Source organism: Brassica napus, chromosome A4 (assembly GCF_020379485.1).
Source record: "Brassica napus cultivar Da-Ae chromosome A4, Da-Ae, whole genome shotgun sequence".
Lineage (NCBI taxonomy): Eukaryota > Viridiplantae > Streptophyta > Magnoliopsida > Brassicales > Brassicaceae > Brassica > Brassica napus.
Window position 1 is genome coordinate 20,369,548 of NC_063437.1, and position 21,550 is coordinate 20,391,097.

At 35.5% G+C, this 21,550-nt stretch overlaps 5 protein-coding genes across 27 annotated transcripts; 4 read left to right on the plus strand and 1 right to left on the minus strand.

Moving 5' to 3' along the window:
- The first annotated feature begins 1,123 nt into the window (after positions 1 to 1,123).
- Positions 1,124 to 7,282, plus strand: LOC125575324. 21 transcript variants are annotated; one of them, XM_048778705.1, is made up of 19 exons: positions 1,124 to 1,592; positions 1,679 to 2,125; positions 2,195 to 2,470; positions 2,559 to 2,646; positions 3,455 to 4,323; positions 4,411 to 4,716; positions 4,788 to 4,832; positions 4,899 to 4,985; positions 5,065 to 5,142; positions 5,229 to 5,327; positions 5,415 to 5,471; positions 5,560 to 5,658; positions 5,746 to 6,033; positions 6,121 to 6,192; positions 6,280 to 6,351; positions 6,439 to 6,510; positions 6,615 to 6,686; positions 6,781 to 6,852; positions 6,957 to 7,282. In XM_048778705.1, the coding sequence occupies exons 1-19, from the start codon at positions 1,137 to 1,139 to the stop codon at positions 7,065 to 7,067; spliced, it is 3,666 nt and encodes a 1,221-aa protein (XP_048634662.1). In that variant the 5' UTR covers positions 1,124 to 1,136; the 3' UTR covers positions 7,068 to 7,282. The 21 variants fall into 21 exon arrangements, with proteins under 21 accessions (XP_048634662.1, XP_048634663.1, XP_048634667.1 ...); XM_048778706.1 differs by having other exon boundaries at positions 5,746 to 5,874; positions 5,962 to 6,033; positions 6,280 to 6,510; XM_048778710.1 differs by lacking the exon at positions 6,280 to 6,351 and having other exon boundaries at positions 5,746 to 5,874; positions 5,962 to 6,033.
- Positions 7,283 to 7,483: 201 nt separating this feature from the next.
- On the minus strand, positions 7,484 to 11,481 carry LOC125608359. The gene is made up of 6 exons (XM_048778713.1): positions 10,513 to 11,481; positions 10,175 to 10,279; positions 9,953 to 10,060; positions 9,745 to 9,873; positions 8,038 to 9,632; positions 7,484 to 7,876 (listed from the first exon to the last, which is right to left on the minus strand). Exons 1-6 carry the CDS (start codon positions 10,837 to 10,839, stop codon positions 7,618 to 7,620), a joined length of 2,523 nt encoding a protein of 840 aa, XP_048634670.1. The 5' UTR covers positions 10,840 to 11,481; the 3' UTR covers positions 7,484 to 7,617.
- Positions 11,482 to 11,562: 81 nt separating this feature from the next.
- Positions 11,563 to 18,456, plus strand: LOC106449300 (putative nuclease HARBI1). 2 transcript variants are annotated; one of them, XM_048778716.1, is made up of 5 exons: positions 11,563 to 13,759; positions 14,056 to 14,250; positions 14,329 to 14,466; positions 14,578 to 14,688; positions 16,023 to 18,456. In XM_048778716.1, exon 5 carries the CDS (start codon positions 16,806 to 16,808, stop codon positions 18,072 to 18,074), a length of 1,269 nt encoding a protein of 422 aa, XP_048634673.1. In that variant the 5' UTR covers positions 11,563 to 13,759; positions 14,056 to 14,250; positions 14,329 to 14,466; positions 14,578 to 14,688; positions 16,023 to 16,805; the 3' UTR covers positions 18,075 to 18,456. The 2 variants fall into 2 exon arrangements, with proteins under 2 accessions (XP_048634673.1, XP_048634674.1); XM_048778717.1 differs by having other exon boundaries at positions 13,410 to 13,759; positions 16,023 to 16,252.
- Positions 15,170 to 15,943, plus strand: LOC125608243 (glutathione S-transferase T3-like). Its single transcript, XM_048778240.1, has one exon. The coding sequence runs from the start codon at positions 15,170 to 15,172 to the stop codon at positions 15,941 to 15,943; it is 774 nt and encodes a 257-aa protein (XP_048634197.1).
- Positions 18,457 to 18,652: 196 nt separating the features above from the next.
- Positions 18,653 to 21,359, plus strand: LOC106447556 (fluoride export protein 1). Of its 2 annotated transcripts, XM_048778715.1 has the most exons (6): positions 18,653 to 18,832; positions 19,053 to 19,057; positions 19,218 to 19,628; positions 20,042 to 20,417; positions 20,488 to 20,909; positions 20,994 to 21,359. In XM_048778715.1, the coding sequence occupies exons 3-6, from the start codon at positions 19,287 to 19,289 to the stop codon at positions 21,210 to 21,212; spliced, it is 1,359 nt and encodes a 452-aa protein (XP_048634672.1). In that variant the 5' UTR covers positions 18,653 to 18,832; positions 19,053 to 19,057; positions 19,218 to 19,286; the 3' UTR covers positions 21,213 to 21,359. The 2 variants fall into 2 exon arrangements, with proteins under 2 accessions (XP_048634672.1, XP_048634671.1); XM_048778714.1 differs by lacking the exon at positions 19,053 to 19,057 and having other exon boundaries at positions 18,660 to 18,876; positions 19,220 to 19,628.
- Positions 21,360 to 21,550: the final 191 nt, after the last annotated feature.

The window sequence follows — 21,550 nt, forward strand, 5'->3', positions numbered from 1 at the left end:
ATTATATACAAAAATAATGATATGTAAACACCAATACGAGGATATATAAAGGAGAATTTAAAAGTTATAATGACTTATAAATCTATAAAAAAAGTAATTTATAAAGGCTTCTAAATCAGTTTACAAATATTATATACAAAAATAATGATATGTAAACACCAATACGAGGATATATAAAGGGGAATTTAAAAGTTATAAAGACTTATAAATCTATAAAAAAAGTAATTTATAAAGGCTTCTAAATCAGTTTACAAATATTATATACAAAAATAATGATATGTAAACACCAATACGAGGATATATAAAGGGGAATTTAAAAGTTATAAAGACTTATAAATCTATAAAAAAAAGTAATTTATAAAGGCTTCTAAATCAGTTTATATACAAAAATGATGATATGTAAGCAACATTATGAGTATACGTGCTAATCATAACGAGTAAGTAATATGGTCTAGTGGTAAGTTGAGGTTGCTTAAAATTTCAATTTAGACAGAAACCCGTGTTCGACCCATGACCTCAACGATTTATCTGTTTTTTTATCATTTACCAAAAGGGATGGCAAAACAGTAAATTTAACTCTTCTCACGCGACACGTCTTCATCTTCTTCACTATGACACGTTTTTTTTTTTGCTTTCTTGTTTTCTATCATTTCTTCATCGTTTCTCTATGTCCGTAAATTTCAAGAAGAAGAATCAACACAACAATCTTCCCCATTTTGAATCATTATCGTGGCAAAAGGTAATTGAGTTTCATCTTCATTTTTGAATCAACAATCTAAATTGAATTGAATTTTTGTTTGAAACCTAATTGATTGACTTAAAATCTCAATCTGTTTCAGTTTCAGTTCCAATTCAACTTGAATCGAATTTAGCAAAAGTTAATTCAAGAACATTCACTGTATTCTCTTTTGATTTTTTATATTCAATTTAGATCAAATTGAAATTCCTATCTGCTTTTGTATATACACTCCAAAATCGAATTGAATTTTTGTATGGAACCTAATTGATTTATCTAAAATCTCAATTTGTTTCAGTTTCTTGGATGCATGTCGTTCATTTGATCTTAATTCACCTAGTTTCTTTCTTTTCTTGATTTTTTTTTTTGTGATCTGCATTTCCGATTCCTCCTCAGGAAGATGAAAAATAATTTGAAGAAAAAAGGAAAACTTTTGTCTATTGCCAAAGATTGTGAAGTAGAAGTATCTATTCAAGAAGATGGGTTCAGAGGTTCTTGGTATAGAGCTATCCTCGAGCAAAATCCGACGAGAGTAACAGGAAAAAAGCTTCGGGTTAGTTACAAAACTATGTTCAACGAAGATGGTGTAAGTCCTTTGAAGGAAACTATTGAAAGAAGTTTTATTCGGCCAGTCCCGCCAGAGTGTCTGAATGAGGGTGTCGTATTCAAGGAAGGGTCGGTGGTGGATGCTTATTTTAATAATGGTTGGTGGACTGGTGTTATCGTAGTTGAAAGGCCAGATGGTAGTTTTTTGGTTTACTTTGATGATCCACCAGACATAATGAGATTCATCAGAAGCCAACTGAGACCTCATGCTGATTGGATCGGCTCCAAATGGGTCAAAAGCAAAAACAAGGTATTGTTTTTTTTTGTATGTTTTAAGTTATAAAATTTTGAATGTTTGAGGGCTTTAGCTTATATATGATTGTTTTGGAATTGAAGGTATTGAGTCAACACATGTTTACGAGAGGGAAGTTGGTGGAAATGACCCGTGAAATTAGTGAAAGTGAAAAGGAAAAAATTTGGGTCCGAGCATTGGTAATTACAGAAGTTCGGAAACAAGGAGATGATAGAAGAAAATTTCTGATCAAAAGATGTACAATCTCACAAAATTCGAGTGATGAAGCGGAAGGAAAACATTTAATAGTTGATATTTGCAAAATAAGGCCATCTCCTCCTCGAGATCTTTGTGCAGAGTACAGTCTGAACGACTATGTTGAAGTGGTTGTTACCCATGGGTGGCGCAAAGGTCGAGTGACGGAAATTCTCCTTGAAAACAAATACAAAGTGTATTTCGCTGCCACAAAAGAGGATGCGGTTTTTAATTATACTGAGATTAGGCTGTCAATGGAGTGGCTAGGTGGTGGTAGTTGGATTCGCGCACATGAGGTATTTTCTCACACATAATTTGTATTCATTTTTGGTGCAATTTAAAATCTTCCTACACCATTTTTGCAGAGAGAATTTGAAAATAATGCTGGCACACCAATCAGACCCGGTCAAGATAGTCCTAGTAACACACTTGCCACCGATGAAGATGATACGTTGAATGATGATGCCACCAAAATCAGATCCGATCAAGAGAGCCCTAGTATCACACTTGTTTTAGAATCCAATGAAGAGGATAAGGTGAATGATGATGCCACAGAAATCACATCCTCTCTCGAGAGACACAGAAACACTTCTGTTTTAGAAGCCACTGAGGCTGAAACACAAAACCATGAAACCATATATGTAAGTTTTAGACTATCACCTATATATGTGTTCTCATAGGCTTCTTTTTCTTATCTTTAAACTATATATTTTTACTAATGATGTGTAGGGAAAGGAGTTACCATTACCTCATGAATCAGAAGATATGATGGATGATGTAGCCACTCCAATCATAGACCCTCAAGAGATTCCACGAGGTAAAATGTAGATTATGATTTATAAAAGCCTATAAATAATTTATAAAGACTTACAAATATGTGTAGTTTATAAGAGCAATAAATAGTTTACAAGGGCTTCTAAATCTATATAAAATTTTGACAATTATTTTGAAGGGCTTATAAGGTTTTATGAAGATTTATAAAATAAGGTAATATATAAAGACCTATAAACAATTTTAAAAGATTTATAAATCTGTATAAAATGATTTACAAATTTTGACAATAATTAATAAAGACTTATGAATCTCTATATAATAATTTATAAGGGTTAATAAAATTTTTTAAAAAGCATATAAATATTTTGCAGAAGCTTGTTAATCTATAATAGTTTATAAAACCGTTTTCTAAGCATTAAACCATAAATAAACTTGGGCCTTAAACATTGATAATCGAAATTGGGCCTTAGTGTAAAAAAAATAAAACCGTCACGAATTAGGGTAAAAAGTCGGGACTTTTCATCGCCTTCCTCCGTTCGCGTCTCTTCTGATACAGAGCTGAAGCGCATCTTTTGATCTCTATTTATACTCCGCCGTTCTACATTTCTTTGGTTACAAAAACTTACTTTTCACCATCGATTTCTCTTAACTCCGGTAATGTTATTGGTTCTTCTTAGCGATTCTTCTTCTCACTCTGTCATTTGCGATATATTTCATTGCTAGTTCTTTCGTTTTTGATGTGGTTAATCGATTTTAGAATGATCTATTATGATTTACAAGTGTTGATAAACAAAACCTTTATAAGTCATTATAAAACATATCTTTGACATTGCCATTTTGAATTGTTTCAGGTGAAACGATGAGTGAGTCTAATGACAAGATTGCTTTGCCAAAAAGAATCTCCGAAACTGGTACAAAAGGAGTCGTATTGCAAAGAATTAACAAGCGCTCCAATCTGAAGTTGGTTGGTAAAGTTGAAACCCTTTTGGGCAAAGAATTCAAGAAGCTTGAAGATTCATTCTTGGCTCCGGTAATTAAGATGGGAAGGAAGCAGAAGCTTATGGTGTTTTCAAGGCATTTGATTCATCACTTACTCTTAAGGAGAATTGATATAGGCGAGAAGGGTTTGTGGTTTACTTTTGGAGAACAACTAATGAGGTTTTCTCTAAGAGAATTCCACTTGACAACGGGTCTGCCTTGTGTTGTTGATAAAGATGAAGATGAAGCCGAGACTTCAGCAACAAAAAAGAAGAAGAAAGATCCATGGATGAACAAGAATCAAACTCTAAACACCTTGCTTAAGCTTCTTGTCGAAAAGAGTAAAGAGCTTACTGCTGATCAGAGATTAAGATTGGGAGCTACAATCCTTGTGGAAGGGATATTGATGGCAAGCAATCCGGTGACAAGTATTCCAGAAGAGCGTCTGCTTAGAGCTAGAAATTTCAAAGAGTTTTGCAAGTATCCCTGGGGGAATTTGGCCTTTGATTATTTACTGAAAGAAGTGAAGAGCTTTACCTATGCAAAGCTGACGGAGAATAATCAATACGCGATTTGTGGCTTTATATATGCGCTTCAGCTCTGGGCGTTATCTTCTGTGAATCAACTAGGCACATTCTTTGGTATTAGCGATGATGGAATTCAGTTTCCCTTGTGCTTGCATTGGAAAGAAACCAAAGCGCTTACTATTGAGGAGGTTAACAGATTCGACCAAATGGAGAAGGTAACCGTTTATAATGTTTTATAAAACTGTTTTAGTCTTTGCATTCTTCTTTTACCGATTGTTTGATCATATGCAAACACTTGTCAGGTTGATGTCAAATGTATCCTTGGAGATCCCGGATTGCATAGCGACTTGGTTGAAGATGTTGACTGTGAATTTGGAAGAGTTGTTGATCTTGTCAAAAGAGGATATCGTTTGAAGAGACAAGATTGGCTCAATAGAAGTGTCGACATTGCCGTTGCTGAAGCTGAAGTGGACGAAAATAATTCTGTTCCTGGGATTGATGCAACTGATCAAGAAAAGATTGAATTCCTCAATAATAAGGTAGTGTCTCTTGAAGAAAGAGTGAAGTACCTTGAAGGTCTTTTGAACATTCGTGGAGAAACTGTGAAGGTAAACTACTTTCTATATTTGTTTCGTGTTGTAAATGACAAAAAGATTCATATGCTTCTAACTTGTAACAGGAAACTGAGAAGTCAAAAGAAACTGAAGCCGCCACAAAAACCAAGGTTTGCTATCTATAACGTCTTCATATTCTTAATACAATGTGTGTGAGCTCACATATAATATTTCAGGTAAATGGACAGAATGCCGATTATGAACTTGACGAAAATGAAGTTTTAGGAGTTTATATAGATGCCAAAAGAAAGGAAATCGCTAAGGTTATTTTATTTTTGATATTTTATAATGTTGTTATTAAATTCGAAATTGCTAAGCTAGTTTTTTTTCTTGTAATATTAGAGAAAGAAGAATGGTGTAAGACCTCCACGTGAAGTAGGACATCAAGATGAAGATGATGTAGAAGTCGAAGTCAATGAAGTAAGCTTATTTATAACACTTTATAAATTGAAAACCGTTATAGAATTATAAATCATTAAAAATATGTAATTTTTTTTTTAAAATAGGAACAACCACAAGAAGAAGAGGAACAACAACAAGAAGATGATACAGAAGACGATGTGGACGATGGTGATAAAGAGAGTGAAAATCCGGAAACCAATGAAGTAAGCTGATTTATAAATCTTTAAAAACTGAACAATCGTTTTAAATTTATAAATCATTATAAATATGTAATCCTTTTATTGAAATAGGGACAGACACAAGAGGAAGAGGAACAACACCAAGAGGATGACGCAGAAGTCAATGAAGTAAGCTTATTTATAACCCTTTATAAATTGAAAACCGTTATAGAATTATAAATCATTAAGAATATGTAATCTTTTTTTTTTTAAATAGGAACAGCCACAAGAAGAAGAGGAACAACAAGAAGAAGAGGATACAGAAGACGATGTGGACGACGGTGATAAAGAGAGTGAAAATCCGGAAACCAATGAAGTAAGCTGATTTATAAATCTTTATAAACTGAACAATCGTTTTAAATTTATAAATCATTATAAATATGTAATCCTTTAATTGAAATAGGAACAGAAACAAGAGGAAGAGGAGCAACAACAAGAGGATGACACAGAAGTCAATACAGATGTTGACGTCGGTGCTAAGGAAAATGGATCTGAAAACCCCGTGAAAGGTTCAAAGAAACGTGGAAGAAAGGTAAATATCTCTCAGTGTATAAGGGTTTATAAAATGTTGTTTAGTATAATCTATGTAACTTTTTTTATTGTGTCATCAAAATTGAAGGATGGAGAAGAAAATGAGGATGCATATGAAAAGCCCGTGAAGGTTACAAGGAAAAGTGAAAGAGTAACTAAGGTAAATATCTCTCTGTGTATAATGCTTTATAAAATGCTGTTTAGTATAATCAATGTAACTTTTTTTATTGTGTCATCAAAATTGAAGGGTGGAGAAGTAAATGAGGATGCATCTGAAAAGCCCATGAAGGGTACAAGGAAAAGTAAAAGAGGAACTAAGGTGAATATCTCTCAGTGTATAAGGGTTTATAAAATGCTGTTTAGTATAATCAATGTAACTTTTTTTATTGTGTCATCAAAATTGAAGGGTGGAGAAGTAAATGAGGATGCATCTGAAAAGCCCATGAAGGGTACAAGGAAAAGTAAAAGAGGAACTAAGGTGAATATCTCTCTGTGTATAATGCTTTATAAAATGTTGTTTAGTATACTCTATGTAACTTTTTTTATTGTGTCATCAAAATTGAAGGATGGAGAAGAAAATGAGTATGCATATGAAAAGCCCGTGAAGGTTACAAGGAAAAGTGAAAGAGTAACTAAGGTAAATATCTCTCTGTGTATAATAGTTTATAAAATGTTCTTTCTGATTATCAGCTGTTATTAAAATCGAAATTGCTAAGTTATTTATTTGTCTTGTAATATAAGGGAAAGAAGAAAGGTGTAACACCCCCACGTGAAGTACAACAACAAGTAGAAGATCATGCAGAAACCAATGAAGTAAGCTGATTTATAAGTCTTTATAAACTGATTGACTTTTTAAATGTTTAATATGCTCTATGTAACTTTACTTATTGTGTCATTAAAATTGAAGGATGGAGAAGGGAATGAGGATGCATCTAAAAAGCACGTGAAGTTTACAAAGAAGAATGGAAGAGGAAATAAGGTAAATATCTCTCTATGTATAATGGTTTATAAAATATTCTTTCAAATTTCATTGACTACATCCAATTATCATTTCTGATTTTCTTAATTGTTATGCTTATAAAGGAACACAATGTTGGCACCCCCAAATCGAAAAAACAAAAGAAACAATTTGAGAAAGATTCAGCTGATGATGTGATAGGAAGTGTTTTGGAAGATCTTAAAAATGCCGATTAGAAGCATCGCGAATTTGAAGAAATGAAGCTCTTTCAGTTTTTTAGTACTTTTAACAAATATCTATGGAACTTTTTCAGTTTTAGTGTGTTATCTTTTGATGATGTCTTCAATGAGGAACATCTTTTGGCTTGTCCCTTAATCCTTCATGATGAGGAAAATATATTTTGGTTTGTACCTTAAACCTTTGCTAAGGAAACATATTTTATTTATGTTCATGCAAGTAAGCTAAGATATCAAACGAACATATAATTTCTACAATTAATCTGAATCCTAATGATTTATAAAGGGTAGTTTATGTAACCACACATTTCGTATAATAAATAACATAACTTCTATTAGACACCTGCAAAATTTATAAAGCATTATAAAATGATAGATGTAAAAATAAAAGGAACATAACTTCTATTAGACACCTGTAAACTTTATAAATCATTATAAAACGATAAAATGTAATAGTAAAAGGTTCCCCAAAATCTATTCGATTCCAATTCTCTCTTATAACATCATATAAAATAATCAATTGCACACAAGTTTTTATACTACTCTGTTATCAAATAGGCCTTACACAACTACCTTTGTTGTGTCCTTTCTGTCCACATCTGCTGCATTTGTAAGCCTTGGGTGATGGTTTAGATATGGGCCGATATTTTCCATACTCCCACGAACTTGGTATCCTCTTTTTTTTCCTCCTCCCACTAGGAAAGCGTGTAGATGGAGGGCGACAAACAAACGAAGCTACATGGGGAGGAATATCCCAATATGTTTTATCACCAACAGGATATACACTCTCTGAATATGCTAGTGTAAACCTAATAAGAAAATTAAGAGAATTAAATAAAGGTACAATAAAGACAGAAAAATGAAAAAGAAGTGTTGTAGAACAATATTTATAAAACCTTATAAATTTGATCAATTTTGTAAACATATATAAACGTGCTGATGTATTACCACAATGGCTGAGAGAACGGACCTTTCATTGGAGAAAAACTCATCGACATAATCATTTTCGTGCTTATTCCCAGATTTTGCAGCGGCAATTGCATGAGCACAAGGAAACTTCTCAATATCAAACACAAAACATGAACAATGCCTTGTTTGAAAATTCACCACTTGATCTCTTGTATCTCCCTTAACCTCAAACTCTGAATCATTGATTTTGGAAACTTCAAGGAAGCGAGACGTAAAATCATATAGCTCCTTCATCTTGTTCCCCACTTCGACAGTGACAGGGTGCATGTGACGAACTCCTTCCTCACGTCGTTCAGTGAACCACTTAGTCATTATCATCCTAATAGTGTCAAAAAGACAGACAATTGGATACTCACGACTCACTTTCAGCAAAGAATTTATAGATTCGGCCAAGTTTGACGTCATGATGTTGAAGCGATTAGCAGGAGAATAAGCTCGGGTCCACTTCCTGAAGTCTGCTTTACGAAGATAATCTGCTAATACAATGTCGGACTCCTCAATCTCTTGAAAATAGCAATCGAAATCAGCTTTGGTGTAGGCATAACCAGCTTCAACAACCAAAGGGACAAGTGTTGAACTTTTGAAATTGTCCTGGACATTCTTTTGAAAGTGAAAGATGCAGATTCCATGGTGAGCAACAGGATAATGTTGTAAAAGAGCTTTTTCAATAGAGGCCGCACGATCAGAGACAAAAACCAAATCCTCTTCATCAGGAATGATGGTTTTCAGACATTTCATAAACCAACTCCATGAGGCTTCATTCTCAGAATCAACTATAGCAAAAGCTATAGGATACAAGTGAAAATTACCATCTTGTGCTGTGGCAGCAAGTAGAGTCCCTTTATACTTTGATTTCAGATGGGCACCATCAACAGAAAGTACCTTCCTCATCAACTTAAACCCTCTGATAGATGGACCAAGCGACAAAAATGCGTATTTGAATTTCCCAACAGCATCAACTTCGATAAAAGTCACAGAACCTGGATTCTTTTCTTTTATCATGTGAAACCAACTGGGCAAAGCTTCATAACTGTCATCAGGAGTACCCCTAGCTATATCTTGGCCGTGCTCTTGAGACCTCCAAGCCTTTGAATATGTAATCACAACACCATGATCATTTCTAGCTTTTTCCATGATCTGTTTAGGTTTCAGCCCAATCTTTCCTCCTTCATAATGATTGCTGACCATAGTTCCCAACAATTTTGCAGTAGCTTGCCGATGACTAACAGTTCTCAGAGAAGTGTCACAAGTATGTTTAGATACATAATGACGAACAAAAAAACTCTGAGATCCTTTAACTGATTTTGCACGAAAACTCCAACTGCATCTTTCATCCACACAACTAAGAACATAACGTGTTTTGTCTGAATATTCTGTGTGGAACTCAAAGCTTTTACTAACTGCATGCAACCTCAACTTTGTGCTCATTTCCTTTTTATCCTTGAAAAACTTCCCGCAGAACAAATCATCATCATCACCACAACTGGGAGACAAGATATCTTCTCCCATGCTTTCTCTACCACGTCTACTGGAGAAAGATGGCAATTTTGACTTTCCAGACCCATATACAGCAAGTCCAATCGAGTCCAATCCTCTCTAAGATAAAAACATGAAACATATACATTAAAAATAGAATTTATAACCCATTATAAGACATTGATTAAACTCTCATATATTTATATTTGACAGAGGAAAAAGTTATATGTACCTTATTGCTAACAAGACCACTTGAAGGAGAAATAAGACTGTCGCTAATACAAGTATGTTGTATACCAGAGACTTCGTCAACTCTCTGAATGCTGTTCCATTCAGTCTCCGCGTGTGTTTTTGTTCCTCTCTAGAAAATTAAACATGTATTTATTACCTTTATAAGACATTATAATTATGAATGTTAAGGTAAGAGTTTTGAAAAGTACCTCAAATACATTACTACTTCCAGCAATAGGCGAATCATGAGTACTAGAAATTTCATCTTGTGTCTGAATCATGTTTGACATAATCAATGGTGATTTTTGTGTTCCTGTCTGAAACATAAAAACATAAAGCTAGTAATGAATCTTGTAATGAAACATAAAAAGATAAAGCTAAATATATAATCATTTACAAGGCCTTATAAAAATGAGAGTTGTAATAAATACCTCACGCGGATTACTAGTTCCAGCAATAGGCAAATCATGATTACTATTTCCACCCCGTGGCTGGATCATATTTGACATAATCATTGGTGATAATTGAGTTCTTCTCTGAAACATTAAAAAAAAAACATAAAAGCTAATAGTTAAAATATATTTGGTAATGATCCTGCAAAATGCACAACTATTATTATAAGGTCTTATAAATGTAAAAGTTGTAATAGATACTGCTATGGCAAACTTCTTCAAGCAATGAGCAAATCACTACTACTACATACTACCTTATAAAATAAATGATAACTCTAATAAACAAACAAGTTAGCAAAAGAGTTTCATGCAGTTACCTTAATGGTTACACATAGATGAAGGTCTCCATTCTCCTTAAGTTTGCTCAGATAAGATGTTACTTGACGATCATTCCTAATAAATGCTGGAGGAAGCTCTTTTGTACCAAAGTTTAATTTTGAAGGTGAGGCATAGCTAAGATTTACACTGTTTCTGTTGCCATCAATTCCAAAATCTTCTAAAACAGCCACAATCAAATCATTGTAGCTGATATCTTCATGAATCATACTAAGAGAGGATCCTCGTTGATCATCCACTATGAAATCCCAGTGAATTCCATTTATTAGTTTCCATTCTCCACATATAGAACAAATTTCGAACACCATAACCTGATTATAAAGAACATGGGTATTAGAGAAGGAATGATCAACAAGATATATCAATAAGAAAAATACATAAAACTATATTCCTCATAGCTAAAAATTTATAAGGTTTTATAAATCTGAGATTCGAAAACTTCATGAGAAAAATTCGTCTCCTTCCCAGAAACCGATCGATTTTGAGAAACCAAGCAAAAATTACAGAAAAGAGACGAAAATCACTTTGTTACGTTCGTGAAGAGAGATTGATTCGATTGAGCTTGTAGTCTTCGCCAAATCTCGTCGGACGTCAATGTCGCCTGAATAATCAAATCTCGCCGGTGAAAATGGCTGAAGTCGTCGAAACTCTCTCGACGGATCGAATCTCTCTCGCCGGAATCGATCTCTCTCGCCGGAATCGATCTCTCTCGAAGGAATCGATCTCTCTCGCCGGAATCGATCTCTCGTTGGAATCTCTCGATCGCCGGAATCAATCTCTCGATTAGGGGTTTTTGAATTTTCAATTTCTTGTGGGAGAAGACTTATGTTTATGTTTGATTAAATAAGGGTATAATGGTACTTTACCCACTAAAATTTTAAAGGTAAATTTGAAAAGTGTAAAGTTGAAAAGTGGTATTAGGAAAGTGGTATTAGTGGCAATTCCCCAAAAACAATCAACAAATACATTTGTAAATCTGTTATTATGGTCAATTATAGTGCAGACATAGATCATCATCGATTATTTTATTTTTTTCTAAACAAACACTGTATATTCTTCAATTTTTTGAAGTGAACATTGTATGTTTTTGAAAGTTGATAGATCATACAAACATAAAATACATTAACATCTAATCTATTAAAATTGAAATATAAGATATAATAAACCTTTACTTCACTTTTAATTTTACAAGTATATGCATTGGTCCAAACCGTGATTAACAAGATTACCAAACCATCTCAATTCAATAGATTTATTTAACCAATCATCACCTTTTATCTTAACCAATTGTAACTATTTAAAATTTGGAAACATACCACAAATCCAATATATCCTTATTGATGTAGATAAATTCAATGTATGGCAACCTAAACCATAAAATAACTATATTTCAATCAACTAAAATTAAACACAAATCGAGAAAATTCAGTTGATCACCAAAAGATAACGGCCCAGAACGGAAATGATCGGGTTCGGCGCTGCATAGTTCTTGGCAAAGCTCTCAACCGCATTGCCAAAGACTTGTACAACATGACAAGGGCGAATGTAGCCGTGTTTTCACGCTCTGATCAGGGAAGAGAGTACCAATACTCCTCTCCTGTAGCTGGGTAAGCATATGTTTTGTTAGATTCTGATTGGGGAAAAAACCCATGCTTTTTTGATCAAAAGGTTCTTGCGGTTGCAGTGGTTTAGACGCCGTCATGGATCGAGTAGGGTACACTCCCACCATGGAGTTTGACCTCGTCAGGAAGCTTCGTCGGGATAGCGATGCTTTAGCTTTGGATCTTGGGGAAGAAGCATGGATGAGCTTGCTGGTCTGGAAAATCAGCTGATGTTAGCTATGGAGAGTATTCAGGCTGCAGAGGCTAACCTGGGATAGAGAGAAAGAAAGATCTCAAGGTATCTAACACTCTATGTGAATAAATGATGAACAAAAATCGTTCCTTTTAGGTTGAAACTGCAAGATTATCTTTTTTTGGTTATGTTTGTATGTCTTTCTGAGCATCAAACATGTTTTGATCTGCAACTTTTTATGATAACAAGTATATTTATCATCTAATCTATTAAAATTGAAGTATAAAATATAATAAATTTTTATTTCACTTTTAATATTACAAGTATATCCATTGTTCCAAACCGTGATTAACAAGATTACCAAACCATCTCAATTCAATTAACTTATTTAACCAATCATCACCTTTTACCTTAACCAATCGTAACTATTTAAAATTTGGAAACATACCACAAATCCAATATATCCTCATTGTTGTAGATAAATTTAATGTATGACAATCTAAACCAAAACATTATCATATTTCAGTCAACTAAAATTAAACACAAATAGAGAAAATCTAATTGACCACCAAAAAATAACGGTCCAATTAAAAATTGGCTCTGTGATTCGTTGAATATAGTATCTGAATATCATGCACTTGCCTCTTATATTAGTCAACAAATACGACTATCGATGTTTAAACTATTTTATTCTATTTATTTAATTCATGTTTATGCTATTTTTATTCATGCCGGAATGCAAAACTAATATGAACTAAACTAGTGCATAACATATCATTATAAATGGACGAAATAAATAACATGTAACAGAACAAATCCAGTTCACACCACCAAAGAGAAGACACAAAAAGAGATAACATTTTCTAACCGTCACTAGCGACCAATAGAGCTACAAGCTGGTTGTTTCTTTCCTTGATTCATTTTCTAGTTTCTACCACAAGCCTCATGTAAAAGCATCATTCCATACAATTAAAGTCATAATGTATCGTTTTTATTACTAAAACATAGGTAAAATGTTAAATAACAAAAAAATAAAATCTTCCACATGGTGTCATTTGAAACGCAAGTGTGGTTATTGACCGTTAGTGGGATAAACAAATAAGACCATGCGCATCGGGGTATTTAGTGAGGTTCACGGGCTCGAGTTCTAAGGCCCGGGTGATTAAAATGAAATATAAAATGGGTTTGTTTCGATGAAGCGGGCCTTGCGCTTGATCCGGTATCAAGCGGTTTTAGCCACGTGTCAGTTGTTTACTTGATGAAAGATTTCGCGTAGAGGGGGAGGAAAGAAGGGTTTCCCCGTGTCTCTCCTCATTTTCTCTTCTCGGAAAAAAAACTAGGGTTTGTGTGTGAGAGGCGATTTTACGAGCGACGCCGAGTCTCTGAGTTGTTTGTGTGTGAATCGACGACAGACTGTCTTCTCGACGACCTGAGGTTAGTATCGAGTAGATTGACGGTTTAATTTGGTCGATTTTGCTCGAAATCGTTTTCGCACATTTCAAATCAATTTTGGGGTTTTCGTTTTTGGGATGAAAATCGATAGAGGGTTTTCTATTAATTGATGTAAATCGGCATGCTCGTTTCATTTAGGGTTAGTTTCTATGAGATTTCAAATCGATAGAGGGGTTTGGAGTTAGGGTTCAAAATTGATTCGGTTTTGCGTTTGATAGTTCTAAATTTATTATATTGTTTGGATTTTAATGTTCAAATTCATTCGATTTGTTTTATAGATGGATCCCGCAGCAGAGAGAAGTCATTCAAAGAAGCAAAAGGACTACGTCAACATGCTATCATACACTTGCGATTCTGAATATGGCATTCCGAGAAGGTGTGCCTGTGGTGGGAGAATCATAGACGAGGTTCGAGTGAAGCAGGAGTACGATACTCAACCCGGGAAGCGGTTCTTCACCTGTGCCAACTACGAGGTAAGACACTGATGACCATTTCGATTCATTTATGTTTTTAGAAAATGGTTTTCTGATATTTTTTTGTTTATAAACAAGGCTGATGGGTTTCACTACCGTCAGCCTTGGGTGATTGGTGTCCAGGAGCAGATCGAAAGCTTGACTAAGCGTCTGGAGGAGGCTGAGCAGCTGTTGAATTTGATTCCGAGTCTCAAAAACCAGATTGAGACACTGGAGGTTAGTCACAAAGTTGTCAACTATTTTATTTATTTTTCTGTACGTTTATCTCTACATTTTGCTCTACTGTTATTAATTTTAATAACTTATAATTGTTGTTTCCATGTATAGGCACAGGCTAGCGGGCTCACTCGGCAGGTTGATCGCCTAACTGCGGAGGTTTATAACTTGACGGTGCAAGTAGCTGACCTGGAGAAGCTCTGCTTCGAGTAACAAGCGAAGGTAAACACTCAATCTCAACTGAAATAGAAGTGAATGAACTGAACTAGCTAGACAACAACTCGTATTGAACTGAACTGAACTAGCTAGACTACAACTCGTATTGAACTGAACTGAACTAGCTAGACTACAACTCGTATTGAACTGAACTGAACTAGCTATACTACAACTCGTATTGAACTGAACTGAACTAGCTAGACTACAATTCATTAATAAGTGTACGTTTGTTGGTTGAAGTTTTAAATATTGTGTAGTTTTGAAGTGATTTGATGTGTAATGAATGCAAAGTAGTTCTGTAAATAAGTTGTTGTGTTAATTAAGTTTTGTTGTTGTCTAATTAACTGCAGTGGTTGTTGTGTAATAAACCAATGCGAAAGTAGTTTAAAACATAGGAATTCCACTTCTAAAAACACAAACAATCAAAGCTTAAAAATCACACAAACCTCTAAACACCAAACCAAAATCACACAAACCTCTAAACACAATGGACCCTTCTTCCCGTAACTCTCACGGGTTTGTTAACTTGTTAGCTTCGCAGAGCAGTCCACCAATAGACATAGACTCTGCTGAAGCACATGTTACCTCTCCCGGGTTAGTTAAACCAGCGGAAAGGAAAAGGTGGTCAACCAAAGAGGACATTGTGCTGATCAGTGCTTGGTTGAACACCAGCAAGGATCCCATAGTGAGCAATGAACAGAAGCTAGGATCGTTTTGGAAGAGGATAGAAGAGTATTTCAATTCAAGTCCTCACCTCGTTGGCTCCCTTCCAAGAGAGTGGAGTCAATGTAAGCAGAGGTGGGGAAGGGTGAATGCGGAGGTCTGCAAGTTTGTGGGATGCCATGAAAGCGCGTTGAAGGAGCAGGCGAGTGGGCAAACAGAGAATGATGTCATGAAGCTTGCTCATGACATCTTCTTCAATGACTATAATGTCAAGTTCTGTCTTGAACATTGCTGGAGGGAACTTAGGTTCGATCAGAAATGGAGATCACACTGTCAGCCGAAGGAGAAAAGGAAGGAAAGTGGTCCGGAGGTGGTGAGTGCTGAGGAAGAGGTTAGGCCTCCGGGTGTCAAGGCCAGCAAAGCTGCCAAACGCAAGAAGCCGAACGAGGCAGCTTATGACCAGATACAGATCATTCTAGCTCAGAAAAACACCCTTTCCAATAAAAAAATCCTAGATCGTCTCTTAGCCAAAAACATTGAAACACTATCTGATCATGAAGTGGCGCTTAAGAATAAGCTTATCTCTGAAATGCTTTGATTTGGTTAGTGTAATAGCTGCTTAAGAATAAGCCTATCTCTTGTTTTGCTTACTCATTGTGTTCTATTTTGTTTTGCAGGTCACGGGTTGGAAGGGCAGGGTGTTGCAGGTCACGGGTCTGAAGGTTGCAGGTGAGGGTCAAGGATGTAGGACTTTATGTCAGTTTTTAATCACGGATGTAAAATAGGATGTACTATGTGTAGGACTTGTCTTTTGCTGTTGATTCGCTGATGTAAAATATGTTGATTCACGGATGTTTTAAACTCTGCCTTCTCTATATAAACTATGTCTTTCAGTTTGGTTTAAAAATGTGTCTCATTTCTCTTCTCCATGTGTGTCTTTTATTCTTACAACTGAGCAAAGCACACAAAGAATCTGTCTCATTTCTCTTCTCCAGTCTCTTCTCTACTCTAGTCACTTCTCTTCTCTTGTCTCTCACTTCTCTTCTCCAGTCTCTTCTCTACTCTAGTCTCTTCTCTTCTCTTGTCTCTCTATTCTCTTCTCATCGCAACAAACTGTGAGGTAAAGGGAAGTGAACGTGGTGATCGTGGTGCTCAACCACTACTAGAGTAAGAGAATTCAACAACAAACAACAGCTCCAAATCAAGGTAAGTGTGATAATGCAACAAGAATGTAGATTATAAAAAAAATCTAATATAATGTGAAAAAGAATGTAGATTATGAAAATGATGATATAATAATGAAAAAAATATAGCTTATGCAAAATATGATAGAGTAATGAAATAAAAATAGAATTTAAAAAAAAATCTAATATAATGTGAAAAAGAATGTAGATTATGAAAATGATGATAGTTACAAATCCCCTTTTGCCATTTTTGTCATTTTAGGATAAAAAACAAAAATGTCTTCCTCATCAAGTGATGAAGTTGATGAAGCTTTAGAAGAAATGGTTGACCAAGTAGTTGATAATTTCATCGACTCAGTGATTCATGCTCACCCCAACAAGCACAAAAGACGGGCTTATATCGAAAGAGATCGGGAACAAGGACACAATCGGCTATGGAACGATTATTTCAAGGAAAATCCTACATATCCACCGGAAATGTTTAGGAGGCGTTTTCGAATGAACAAGCCTTTGTTCCTCCACATTGTCGAACGTGTAAGTAATGAAGTTCCATACTTTCAGCAAAGACGGGATGCTTGCGGAAGGAATGGGCTATCTGCACTTCAAAAGTGTACCGCAGCTATACGTATGCTGGCATATGGTCAATCGGGAGATACATATGACGAATATCTCCGACTTGGTGACAGTACATCACGTTTGTGTTTGGCAAATTTCACTGATGCAATAATAGAATTGTTTGGAAATGAGTATCTACGAAAACCTACAGCCGAGGATCTTCAACGCTTACTCGATGTTGGAGAGGTACGGGGGTTTCCGGGGATGATAGGCAGCATCGACTGCATGCATTGGGAGTGGAAAAACTGTCCAACGGCTTGGAAAGGTCAGTTCACACGGGGTTCAGGAAAGCCGACAATTGTCTTAGAAGCCGTGGCATCACAAGATCTTTGGATATGGCACGCATTTTTCGGCTTACCAGGTACACTCAACGATATCAATGTTCTCGATCGGTCACCGGTTTTTGATGACATCTTACATGGTCGAGCACCTAAAGTTAAGTTCAAGGTCAACAACCACACTTATCGTATGGCCTACTATCTTACTGACGGAATTTATCCAAACTGGTCAACATTTATCCAATCCATCCCACTTCCTCAAGGTCCTAAAGCCGAGAAATTTGCACAAAAGCAAGAATCCGCCAGAAAAGATGTCGAACGGGCTTTTGGAGTATTGCAGTCGAGGTTTGCAATTGTTAAAAACCCAGCTCTACAATGGGACAAGGAAAAGATAGGAAAGATAATGAGAACTTGTGTCATATTGCACAATATGATTGTAGAGAACGAACGACACGGATACGCTCAAATAAATACTTCTGAGTTCGAATCAGGAGAGTCAAGCAGAAGTTCAAAGGTGACAACCAGAGAAAGTATTCATGCCGGTGATATGTTAGCCATGCGCAGAGAAGTCCGAGATCAAGAGAAGCATGCTCGTTTGAAAGCTGATTTAATGGAAAATATTTGGCAAAAGTTTGGTGATGAAGATGAATAAACTTTGTTTGTTTTTCTATTTCTCAATTTATGTAATCTAATCTTTTAATGTATTGAATAAATAGTTTTCAAAAATTTAATAATATTTTAAATATTTTATTCTTGTTTTCTGGATAATTTGAATATTAAAAAAATATATATATATTATTATTTTATTGTTATGAACTCATACTTCAGGTTCATCAATGCAGAAAAAAACAATTACAGGTTCATAACTATTCATGGACCCACAAAAAAATATTAAAATAAACTTGTGAACCCCAAAGAGGGGTTCACCAATGCTCATGCTCTAAGATTCTACTAGTTTTTCAAGGTTTACTATAATTTTGTTATAGTAAAAAAAAAAACTATAATTTTAGAAAACGTAGTAGTCAACCATTCTGAATTTACGTGTAAATCAATAGTTTGAAAATCATGTACTTTTTTAGCAGACCAAGAAAAACAAGTATTTTTAAAAAATTAAAATAACTATTTTGATAAATGTATCACCATCATATCAAAAAAATAAATCAACCACACATATTAAAAGGGGAATATTAAAAGCTTTTTGGGATGATGTATGTTTAAACAAAAGAATGTGTGGACTGGACTTTATTGCATTAATATGAACAAACAAATTGATCTAAACGCAGCGTTTCAATCATACTTGGGTTGTTTTGTTCGTTATCTTCTTCAAACAAAACAAAACAAAACAGAGAGACTCACAGGTCGGATCTGATTCCTCCGCCAGGGATCAGATTCTTGAACTCGACGATCTCAGCTGCTGAATTTATCTCTCAATAGGATCTCAATCTATATCAAAAGTATTAATTATTATTATTTAAATCTTCTCGCTTTTTTCACTATTCTTAATTTGTTTAATCAATAAAGCAAAGTAGTAATCTTTTATGTTTCTTAGGGGATTGAAGTTAGGTTTTAGATTTTGTCTTTTTGGAGTTTGTCCTGATAGTGGATGACATATCTCTAAACTGTTCTTGAGCCAATAAAGTTTCCTGCTTTACGTATAAATTAATCATAAAACTTTGCCAACAAATCTCTCTTCAATAGTTCTTGTTTCGCTAATGAGCCACTCTTTTTGACCTGTAATGTCTCTCTTTTGAACTTTCTTTTTATGTGTGGCTAATGGCCTAACGTGTGTATGTGCAGGTTCATAACCTTTATCATCTGGTTCGTATAAGTATCAAGAGATTCTAGGAACTTGAGTACAAAGGTTATGGACCATCAAGAACCATATCGAACCAGGTCTTTTAGCCGGGAGAGTAGTCTAGCCTCTTCTTTGAGCTTATCACGTAGCTTGCCTCTTTTTGTAAACAATGATGTGGATGATAGTGAGAGTGTCTCAGAGGCTGGGGATATTGGGGACCGTTCACTTCGGAGAAGGCATAGTAGTGGTAGAAGTAACCGTTTGTTTTCTTCTGAGGATTTAATAGAACAAGGAGGTGATGATACTTCTCGTCAAGAACATGACCTTTCTGTAATCAAACCTTTGCCTGAGCACATGACAACATCTCCTTTACCAACTAAGTCACTCTTGTCACCTGAGACAAACAACCCGGTAAAAAACCGTCTCTTACTTCTTGATATTCCGGAAGCTATAGACGATTTAGTAAAAATTTCAATAATTATTTTTTAAAAATAAATTTGGGAGCTTATGTTTATATAATTTTCTTCGGAAATTTTGAGGGATATAAGCTATGCCCAGGACCGGCTCTACTTCTTTCTTACTTCTTTATATTCTGGAGGCTGTAGACGATTTAGTAAAAATTTCAATAATTGTTTTTTTTTTTTAAATTAATTTGGGTGCTTATGTTTATGTAATTATCTTCGTTGGCTATAGCCTATAGGCTAATGTTTCACTTTTCTATGCTTAGGACCGGCCCTGCTTCTTAATAGTCATGTTACACTGTTAGTATTGGTTTCTCTGTTCAGTGTTTTTTTTATTTATGATAGCTATTTGGTTTTGAATAGGGTAAGAAGGAAGAGCCTGTGTTACCAAAGTCCTTGGAATACATATCATGCCTGATTCATTTGGCTGTTTTTGGGATTCTTGGAGCTATTACGAGATACTTGCTGCAGAAACTGTTTGGACCAAGTGTTGCTCGAGTAACCAGTGATGGGAGCATCTTGTACCTTGATCTTCCCTCCAACATGGTAGGATCATTCTTGATGGGTTGGTTCGGCGTCGTGTTCAAAGCAGATATAACCAGAGTTTCTGAGTTTTTAGCGATAGGATTGTCGACTGGTTACTTGGGAAGCCTCACAACGTTCAGTGGTTGGAACCAGAAGATGCTGGATCTTAGTGCTGATGGCAAATGGCTATACGCTGTTCTTGGCTTCCTATTAGGTAAAAGTAGAACACTCACCACTTAATTTAGATGAACAAACGTGCTAACAGCATAATCTTTTGGTTGCAGGATTGTTTCTTGCGTCATACTCCATCATTCTTGGGGTAGAAACAGCCAAAGGTTTCAGATGGCTTCTTGACAGAAGAGCTTCTTCTTCTTCTAAGGAGAGAACCTCTTGTCTTCTTGAAGTTAACACGTTTAAGATGCATCTTGTGTCTATGACCTTAATGGTTGTGTTGCTTGTGGCTTTACTCGCTGTGAGTGCCACTCAGCTTGTGAAAGAGTTTGACAAAGGAACAAGCGAGGCTCAGTTATGGTTAGGTTGCTTAGTTGCAGCGCCTGGTGTGTGGCTCAGATGGTTTCTTGCTCGGCTCAATGGACGTGGACTGGGAAAAGATGGACAGTACTTGAGGTGGGTCCCGTTTGGAACTGTTATTGCAAATGCAGCTGCGGCTTCCGCCATGGCAGCTTTGGCCACGTTAAAGAAATCGGTATGAACTCTCTCTCTCTCTCTCTCTCTATAACAGACAGATCACAGAAGATAACATTCTTTGCATCTCTCTTTTGGGGAACAGGTGGACACGACAACATGTAACACGGTTGCTTCTAGCATTCAGTTTGGTCTGTTGGGATGTCTAAGCACAGTTTCAACCTTTATGGCTGAGTTCAATGCCATGAGAGAGAGTGATTATCCATGGAGAGCCTATGCGTATGCATCTTTCACCATTGCAGTTTCTTTTGCCATTGGAACTGTTATATACTCTGTCCCTGTTTGGGTTGTAGGATTCAGTTAGTTAATATTCAAACTAGCTAGATGAGTCTTGTAAACAAAGAGTTTGGTGACAATCAAGTTACCCTTGTGCAGAAGAAGTTTTAAGATCAAACTTGTATACTATAATGATAACTTTTGCATGTTTTACATGAAATAAAATGATTCTATATTCCATACTTAGAAAAAAAAAAGAACACAAACACCACTGACATACTAAACTCGTGGTTCAGACGATTGTCACACACTTGTTTCAACTTTTTCTCCATAAAACATGAAAAAAAGAGATGTCAAGTGAGCAGCATATGTGAAACAACTTGTCTCTAGCTATGCAAGATATGAAGAGAGACAATATTATGAATT